The 9,955-nt window shown below is 33.4% G+C and overlaps 1 protein-coding gene across 3 annotated transcripts in view; it reads left to right on the forward strand.

The window, feature by feature from the left end:
• AZI2 (5-azacytidine induced 2) overlaps positions 1-8,995 on the forward strand; it is a 28,494-nt gene extending 19,499 nt beyond the window's left edge. For all 3 annotated transcript variants that reach the window (XM_070575934.1, XM_070575936.1, XM_070575935.1), the window contains 2 exons: positions 4,341-4,459; positions 6,863-8,995. In XM_070575934.1, the coding sequence (XP_070432035.1) occupies positions 4,341-4,459; positions 6,863-7,275 (532 nt within the window). In that variant the 3' untranslated portion in view covers positions 7,276-8,995. The remainder of the gene's footprint in view (positions 1-4,340; positions 4,460-6,862) is intronic.
• Positions 8,996-9,955: the final 960 nt, after the last annotated feature.

Below are 9,955 nucleotides of genomic sequence, written 5' to 3' on the forward strand. Positions count from 1 at the left end.
ATAAATACTATTTTAGAAGTACATGATACAGAATGGGGACTTCTGCTTCCATTCATGGGAGATTTTACATAATTTGAATCACTTCTACTGAGAATAACTTGAAAAGTTGCCTCCCCCCTGTCAACTGTATGTTTGAAGGCATCATATCATTAACAAGATAGTGACGAATCTCTATGCCAGGATTTAGAGGAGGATGAAAGCCCAAGGAGGTGAATCTACTTTTTGAGGCTGTAGAGCTATATAACTGTGGCTTCAAAGTGCAGTTTTGAATTCTCTAAAGCTCAGTATTAACAGTATCAGCTGAGAGAAACAGTTTTTAGAAAGAAGCACCTTAAGTTCAGTCTAAGAGTTAATCTAATCAGCCCAATTACTGCTGTATGTTAAAGAACTGCATAATTAATGCTGTGTTCCAGTGGCTCCCTAGTACTGAAGTACACTTGTTCTGTTTTTTTGTAAATTGGTTTGCATTTTTCTCATGTAAGCAGTGTGGATTGTAGAACTGATTAGGTTTCCTTCTTTTGGTTAGCAACTAGAAAACTAATAACCAAATTTGTGGCTTACCCTTGGTAAACTTTATATCCTCTATTTTTGTGTTAGCTTCATTCCTGACTGCATTTTATCTTGTTTTCCCTTCACCTTATAATTTATACCTATTTCTAGTTTATAGTCCTGTGTTTTATTAGTCTTTGTAAGTTACTTCATCCACTTTAAGTGGAACAATTCAGATGATAAATGAAGTTTACTATATTAGGGGAAAAATACATAGGAATGTTTCTATAAAATCATTAATTAAAACTTTAGATATTTCTAAGGATTATTTTTCAGTTATTTGGAAAACTCTAATTTTTGGAACATTCTTTTTTTTCTATTTCCTCTATCATTATTTTCAGGCAAATGAGGTATACTGTATTGTTTCCCTAACATAGAGTGAACCTTTTCATTACTGGAGGCCTTTTATCTGGTACTCATTGTATACAACATCATTTAACAGTAATAGCCCTGCCTATTAGAAATTTGACCAGTGTCCTGCCAGTGTACTGGTTTTGGTGTTTTTAGGCTGTTGCCCTCAGTTCTTAAACTAGTTCTAGGTATGGGTTAAACTTACATTGTGGGACTTCTTAAAATGTGAAACCTTGGTTTAGGAAATATTGGTTAGGTTAGTGTTTTTCAAACTGTGCTGTGTTCCCTTATCATGAAATTTTGTGAGTTAAGACAGGCATTTTAAAAATATAGAATAAAACAGAATAGAACATACCATACCAGAGTGTATTATACATAATAAGCGTAGTAAGTATGGTTTCTCATAACTTGTTTTCTTTGGGTTGCAGTATAAAATGATTGCTTGCCGTGCCTTACAGTCAGAAATGTTTGAAAGACAACACTTGTTTGGGGGGATGTAGTTGTCAAAATATACATTTCTAAGTCTCTGGCTCTTGGCTAAGATTATCCCATACTTTTATTTTAGTTCCTCTGGTGGAATGTAATAGTTCATATTTTTCTTTAGCTTTTGAAAATTTATTGTATGGCTGATGTAAAAACTCAATTAAGTAGATGTTTCCTACAAAAGGAATATTCATTTCAGTTTTAAAGAGTTGAATGTATAGTGTAAATTAAGAAAACTGGGCTTTTACACAATTTTACTTTGTAAGCAGGACATGTACCCCCTTTTTGAAATGTGGATAAGCAGGTGTCATCACATTTAAAATTTAGAGGTCTGAAATTTTATACTGGGGCTAAGAAGGTTGTATTGGCAGTTGGTGTATTGTAGGTGCTTGGTAAATGTATGATGAAGATGATGGTGGTGGTGATGATATGAAAAATGTTACCCCAGAAGGGTAGCAGTTAGTCTAATTAGACTGGATAACTAAAAGATGCCTTTGAACAGAAACGTGTTAGAGTGGAGTAAGTTCTCCTGAACCTGTTTCCTCATGTGTGAACTAGGTTACCCAGTTTGCCAAGTTATGAGAATGTGGGTGAAGTGCCTAGCACGTAATACATGTTCAACCACCATTATTTTTTCGTTTCATCTTATTTTATTTTTTAGGGTTCTCATTTGGGGTGCTTTAGTGTTGCATCTCAGTGTTCAAGCAGTTTTACATCTTTACAGACAACTATATATATAATTAGGAATTTGCTTGTATGGCATTTAAAGCAAAACTTAAGTTAGTTCAACACTCCCAGGGTGGAGGGTGGTGGGGGGATGTGGTTTATACAATCTCAAAAATACATAGATAGTAAAGGGTAGTTGGGACTCTGATAAAGATTTGTGAATGACAACCTGCCTTTTCCAGTATCACTTAATTAGTGACTGAAACATTTTGTTCAAAAATAGAATTAAAAAAATTTGTGATATACTTTGAAGACTATAGCACTTTAACTACAAAGTGTAAAGTAACTGCCATTACTTTGTTATCCACAAGGGGGAGAGCTTATACTTAGTAATAATTTTAGATGGTTATGTCTATAGTTTTCAATTCAGGTAACATTAAGGGCAAAAGACGACTAGATGTATGTTAAACTTGGTGACCTACTTTTTAGTTTAACCTAATTTGTAAACACTTTTCATTAAACTGAATTGGGAAATGTATATTAGACATTGCTTTAACACCTCTATTACAGTTGTTTCTCTCTTTTATTTTACATGCTTAGCTATTTTTAATGATTAAATGTGTTTGATACCACAGTACCCAAATACTATTTTGGGTATCATCTTTTCTTTGTTTTCTCCAAGTCAGGTACTGATTTACCATCTCACGCCAATAATAAAACACTATTTTTAAATTGTATTATTCATATCATGACTGCATGAATTAGCACGTGTACAGTGTTTACACTCACTGCTGCGTAATATGAGTAACTCTTTGGAAAGCATACTGAATGCCCTGAATTGCACCAAGGAACCAACAACTCTCTTCACACTTAGGACAGATTCTTATGTGAAACATTGATTGTAGCACACATCTCAGATGTTTACTGGTGAAGGAGAGGTGGTTAACTAGTTTTTGTGAAGTAATTATTTCACACCTATCAAAAACCTGCAAAAAGCCCTGTGATTTTTAATAGACTACTGGTTGACAAATGTCTTTTACAACAGACTAAAACAAGTAGATTTTTCTTAAAAGCAGTATAAAGTTTATTCTGCTGCTTCTACCGAAAGAATTGTGGTCTGAGTGGAATGGGAATATTTTGATTAAAAAGGTATGTAACCTTACATAATTCAAACTAATTCTCTTTTTGAATATTATCTTTTGCTTCTATAATGAGGATATTAGATTTGGATATCAAGAGTATTATCCCTTTAAGTTTGTTTAAAGGTTTTTGTATAGCTAGATAAAAATTGAAGCATGAAGTGACATGTTTGTCTAATTTGATTTCATTATTACTAGAATTAGGGTCTTCAAGAGGCAGTAGTGGTCTTGGTGACTACTTTGAGATCAGTTGTTCTCATGTTTAATATTTTATGTATTCTTGTGCAGCAAAGTAAGAATATATAAAGATTTCGATCTATTTAGTTGGCAATAAAGAACCTAAACAAAGAAGAAAATCATGAATATCCAAATAAGAATGTTTAGTGGAAGATGAAACTTATACAAATTAGGATTAAAATAACTAATTTATAATTTCTTAGATAACTGAAATAAAATACGTTTAGTTGTGAGAGGCATTTGTGAAGTTTTATTTCTGTTTCATATAATCCTCTCTCTCTCTCCTTTTCCCTTACCAGGAAATCATCTGGCTCTTCATGTCTTGTGCTGTCATGTCACATTGGTGTAGAACCAACAGTATGAGACAGCCCAGTCAAACATAAAAGAATAGAATACATGAAACTAAATTTTATTTTAATGTGGGCCTGGGTATACATTCAGCAGTTGATACAGCATTTCAATAATCAAAAGATAAATACAAATTTAAAATCCATACATGAATGAATGTCACTTTATACTTCAACAGATTTGCAAAAGAAGAATATACTCCTATTAAGTATATTAACACCACTGTACATTATAGGCCATAATAAAATCTCAGTTCTGAGAAGAGAACTGTAAGAAACTCCTATTGGTTAGAATACTTCTTTTTATAATACCCTTCTGTTTAATAGAGTTCAGTTAATTGCTAGAAGTTAGGTCAGTGTCATTATTATGAATAAAACCTTTTCACTTGTTATAATGCCCTAATTAAATATATGTCAGTTATTTAATGGGGAAGTTATATTTAATTTACATCATCTCAAAACTAATCGAGCAGAAATGTAAATATGCTCCTTTCTATTTTCGAGTTATTCACTTCTGTCCATAAATAGAATCATCATTAACTTTTTTTTTAAAAACCCTGTATTTCAGTGATAATATGCAAAATGCATACTGGGAACTGAGGAGAGAAATGTCTAATTTACATCTGGTGACTCAAGTACAAGCTGAACTACTAAGAAAACTAAAAACCCCAACTGCAATCAAGAAAGGTAAGTCAGTGTTTGCTGGAAACCACTGATTCCAGCTAAACTGCTTGAAGAGCGACTAGCTATTGTATCTTATCGAAATCTCATCAAATGAGTTTGATAAGCCAAAGTATATATAGTATGTTCACAGCCTACCCATTCTCTGCTTTGGCTTCAGTCTCATACTGGTCAACTTCACACATAAAGGTGTTGCTGATGTGTTTTTTCTTCAGTACTGTATTCTTTTCCCCTTGTGGCTTTTTTCTCAGCCAAGTGTTGCTTATGTGTATAAGGCTGAGGTGTTAAGTTTGCTCTAGTTGACCTTTTACCGCAAGTACTTCGTATATTTAAAAAAAAAAAAAAGACACCAAGACACCAAAAGCTATTTTTCATTCCAGTACTACAGAATACACCAAAGACCTAGCTCTTGAAATTGTTTTGAAAAAAATAACTTTGATTCATTGTTTGGTTTTCATTTTTTGTAAACTTTATTTTTCTTTCCATAAAGAACAGATAGTTTAGGTGGAGACTAGGTGTTATCTCCTCATTCCTTTCAACCAACCAAAGATTTTCATCGCTTTGCCTTTCATATTTAATTGCTTGGCTGACTAAAATTTTGAGTTTTGTGTTAACTAGTAGTGGCTGCTTTGACAAAGCTATTTTTATACCTCAGGGAAAAATCAGTGCATTTGTACCTTTTATTACATAACAGTTCTATTTCTGAAAAGTTGCATTATATAAATTTGAAAGCTCTAAAATTTACTTTTTAAAGGAATGAGATAGGACTTTTTATAAAAAGTAATCACCATCTAATTTAAAATTATTTGCAGCTCAGATTGTCCCTAAAAGAGGACACAAGAGAATTGTATTTTATAAATAGTTTTCCACTTACTGAAGTGGGGGAAAATGTTGCACATTGGGAAGGAAAAGCAAATTCAGAATTCCTTTCTGTTTCTAGAGTGTTAGTTATTTACAAATCAGGCAAAATAATATGGCACTTCAGCAGGCCCTAAATTAATTTATGGTTCATTTTCTCGAGTTTTCCAGTGTCCAGGGTTATATATGAGGCAATTATAAGTTGATGGTAGACATAAGACTTCTCTTAAAAGGGACACTCAGTAATTTTGCAGTGAGTGTTCACTGTGGCTCTTGGTTATATAATAAGTCTAACTTCCAAAGAATAATAAAGGAGAAATGCTCTTTCCATATTTGGAAATGGCTTATTCATGTGTCCCTTCTGAGCTGGTGAAGGATACATCTTTTGGTGCTTTGAGCCGTAAGTTTTCTAGCACATTTCCTACAACAGTGGCAGGCTTGAGGCCACCACCCCCCACCATAGAACTCAGTGCTTTGAGGAGTAGACAGAGATGAGACTGGATCACTTTTTTTTCTGACCTACATACCATCCTTGTCCAGAAGCTGAGCACTGTTAGCTCCACATCTCCCCCACTCCTGTCCCTCCTTCTAAGAAAAAAGGCAATGGGCTTATTTCATAATGCAGCTCAGTTTCTTCTAAACTATAGAGAGTTAGTTGCACTTGGCATCCTTCTTGGGCTTAGGATGAAGTTTTCTTTCCTGCCTTGGTAGGTTGATTGGAGGAGGAGGAAAAGCTCACACTACCATTCTGTTGGCTGTGGCTAAATAATAGCTTTACAGCAGTGTTTTCTAAGCCATTAGATGTATACTAAACACGTTTTTTTGCTATTTTTTTTTTACTTGACCCATATTGTGACCATAGCAGAATTTACATTTACCATTAAATATTTAGATTGTTTAACAGTACATTACATTAAACATAAACCATTACATCTACCATTAAAAAAACAAGTTTTAAAACTGTTTTATCCATAAAAGCCTTTGAATGTTTATTAAAACTTCCTTTGGGTCTCACCAATTCACAGTATAATTATTTCTGCAAAATTTACTTTTGGACCACCTGTGAAAAAAAGATTATAAGGAAAGGGATATCATATTTAATAAAGTTAAACCGAGTAACACCTTTCTTAGTCTCCACTGACACGTAAACAGTCTGCAAGCCTTCTCCAGCCACATTAAGAGCCAAGAATAGCATCTTTACTTGTATTTTAACTTTATTGGTTTCCAACTTTTTAAAATATTAAATTCTTCATCTTTATTAGCCCTAAGATATAGGCGGGACAGGATTATGTCCATTGGCAGACGAGAGAAATGACACCTGGAGCAGTTAAGTGACTTACCTAAAGTCCAATGTCAGTAAATAGCTGATCCAGAATTAGAACTCAGAACATTTGTCATCTATCTTCCAGTCACAGTGCCCCAGTGATCACACTAACTTGGAAATGTTAATTTTATTTTCACTTCTAGATTCAACCAAATTAATGAAGTATTACATATTTTATGATCACAAATGCCATGACAACTGACATGTAGCCTGTGCTTTCTTTTTAGCCTATATCCCAGTAGGATGCATGGAAGACCTTGGGAAAGACAGCACAAAACTGCACTTGACGAATTGTACTGCAACATACAGAAGACATTTTCCTGTCTCACCAAATGGCAAAACTCTCTGTCATACTACATCTTCCCCTTTACCGGGAGATATAAAGATTTTATCAGAGAAAGCAATTCTCCAGTCATGGACAGATAATGAGCGCTCCGTTCCTCATGATGGTACAAACTTTCAAGAACACAGCTCTTATGGCAGAAATTCTCTGGAAGATAATTCTTGGGTATTCCCAAGCCCTCCTAAATCGAGTGAGACACCATTTGGGGAAGCTAAAAATAAAACTCTGCCTTTATCCATTCTGCCACCATTGCATTACTTGGATCAACATAATCAAAACTGCCTTTATAAGAATTAATTCTGAAGAAATTTATGGTCACGAGGTTGCTGTATCTCCCTCAGTGGTTCAAGAAATTATTTAACAAACTGAAAGCAAATTTTGATTAAACTTGCAGAGTTCTTCACTATATACATTTGCACATACTGTACTGTATTATGTAGTTGATTTTCCAGTATGAAAGAACACCCTCCAGCTCCATATTCTGGCTAAGAATCAGATATATGCTACTAATTAACAAATTAATAAATAAGATGTTTCAGAAAGACAATTCTACCTTTGGTAATAATTGTAAATTTCTGCCTCTCAAAAAATGGAATTGAAAGTTTTTAGACATGGTTTTAACAAAGCGTATGAAATGCCTAAATATCCATTCATAAAAATAAAGGAGGCCATTAATATCAGAGAAAAATCATATAAGTTGCATAAAGAAGCAAATGGCAATGTGAATAGATTATATTTCTGTTGACCTAATGCATAAAGATATGAAAAATAGTACAGTGGAATAATAGGATCTAGGTTATTCAATCTCTATATGCTATTGTGTTTCAAAGTTTAAGATTTAAAGTCACTTTTTAATCACAATGTTGTTAAAATTTAGAATTGCAATTTGAATTTTAAGACTTGAAGTAACCTCATTATTGAAGCCAACTTTGTCCCAGTACATCCCTTAAGTCCTAATTTAAAAAAGTGATGAAATAGTTGAAAAACTATGTGGTGTGTGAATAACCTATTATAATCCTATACATCATCCAATTAGAAGTAGAAAAAGCAGCACAAAGGTTTCAGTCTAATCTGTCCCTTCAGTGGTCCATAGTGAAAATCTAGATGTGTGTTGAACTGTATAAAGTCATTTTCTGCAAAGGGTCTACACCCACTTGTTATGTAGAGCAGCTTATAAATTGTTAGACTTTGTTTTGAAATGTAACATTTTACTAATTGAGAAAGTGATTTTTAATTAAATTAGGAATTTAAATTGTAGAAACCAAATTCTGTGCTGTGTTGATAGAATCATGAAATGTCCCCAAACTCTTTGACTCTAAGTGGCCTGTCATTTATAAACAAAGAAATAACAAGGATGGCTTCACATGGAAATTTATTTAAATTCTTTCAAGGTAGCAGTATTAAGAATATTAGTAATATAATGTATTACTTGGTTCATGAATCTTTTGCCTGAGATAAAGTGTTTCATGTAGGAGGCCTTTATCCTTTTTGATAGACAGTTTCTAATATCTTGAATTCAAAAGAATACTTCAGATATCTCCTATATTAACTGAATAGCATACATACATAAACAGTGTTCACTGTTCACAAGATATTTTTGTCTTTCTATTATCTTACTCACTTATTCAAGCTTGTCTTTGATTAATGGAATTGGTGTCAGATGCTGGAATTTATTCTGACCAATGAACACAGCTGACTCAAGGGAGTACAATCTCCTGCCAAGTAATAGAACAAAACCCAATAAGCATAAAACAAATGCAAGACTCCAGGCTTTAGCTGAGGGAAGCAACTACCTGTGTAATAACAAAGCAGCAGAACCTCTCTCTCATGTGGCTGCGTAGGCTGTATATTATATCTAATCTCTAATGTAGCTTACTGGTTTGCTTTTTTTAAAAACAAGATTGGACATTTTCCTTTGTAAAGAAAATAAGTTGTATGAGCTAATGGCCTGACTAATGTTTTGAACAATGCCAAGAAATTGTTTAATTAAAATAAATTATTTTTGTTTGAAATTGAAGTGGATGTGAGACATTGTCCCTGCCTGTATATTTCAAGGTCAGGTACTAATTGTTAGTTGTTAACTTGATTCGTATAACAGACATTTGTCTTGTTAAACCAACTTATTTTGAGTGGAGAAAATGCTTTTCCCTCCAAACAATAGGGTAGTTATCAAAAAGGTATGCTAGAAAGTCAGTGGTTGATGTTCTTGACAGTTTAAAGTGCTAAATAAATGATGTGTAAGACCCTTTAGGAAAGATTAACAAAATATTTTTTACCCAGCCATAAATTTTAAATGCACACTTTATGATCACCTCTGCTCTACATAAGATTCAAAGAAATGAGAGAATGGGCCATTTATAATCTATTTAAAATGGAAAATTTTATGTTGACTTCTTTCATACCAGCCAAAACATGCTCTGAAGGGCTTCCCTTGAAAATTTCTTTATTGTTTAGATTTTTATAATGATAACTCAGTTCAGAACATTCTATAACTCAACAAAATGAAGAGAACACAGCTAATAACAAAAAAGCCACTGTTCCTTCCTCTTGATCTTATATTAGCTAAAATAAAATTTACATCTTACCTAAAATGAAACTGAGGTTCTGCCAAAATGGAACCTAATTCATAAGTAGAGAAGGGACATACCTATGTAGTCAAGTGTGGAACTTGAAGATCTCATTGTTTCTTTAGCATCCTGTTTGCTATTTGCTTTAACTAAGTCCTTTAAAAAAAAAAACCTCTCAGACCTACTTCATGGGACTGGGGCCAAAGCTAAATCTTATCCTAGTAGGTAGTAATTTAAAATTGTGATTTTAATGAAAACTACGTAAATATACATAAAATTTACTTACCTAGAAACTGGTCGCTGTGGCTATAGTGAAGAGTTAACAGCTCATGGGGAAAAAAAGAGCAACTTTTAATATAAAAGCCCAACCTAGGACCAAATTACTGCATTGAGACAAATTTTTTACAGTA

This window comes from Equus przewalskii, chromosome 15 (genome assembly GCF_037783145.1).
Source record: "Equus przewalskii isolate Varuska chromosome 15, EquPr2, whole genome shotgun sequence".
Taxonomy (NCBI): Eukaryota; Metazoa; Chordata; class Mammalia; order Perissodactyla; family Equidae; genus Equus; species Equus przewalskii.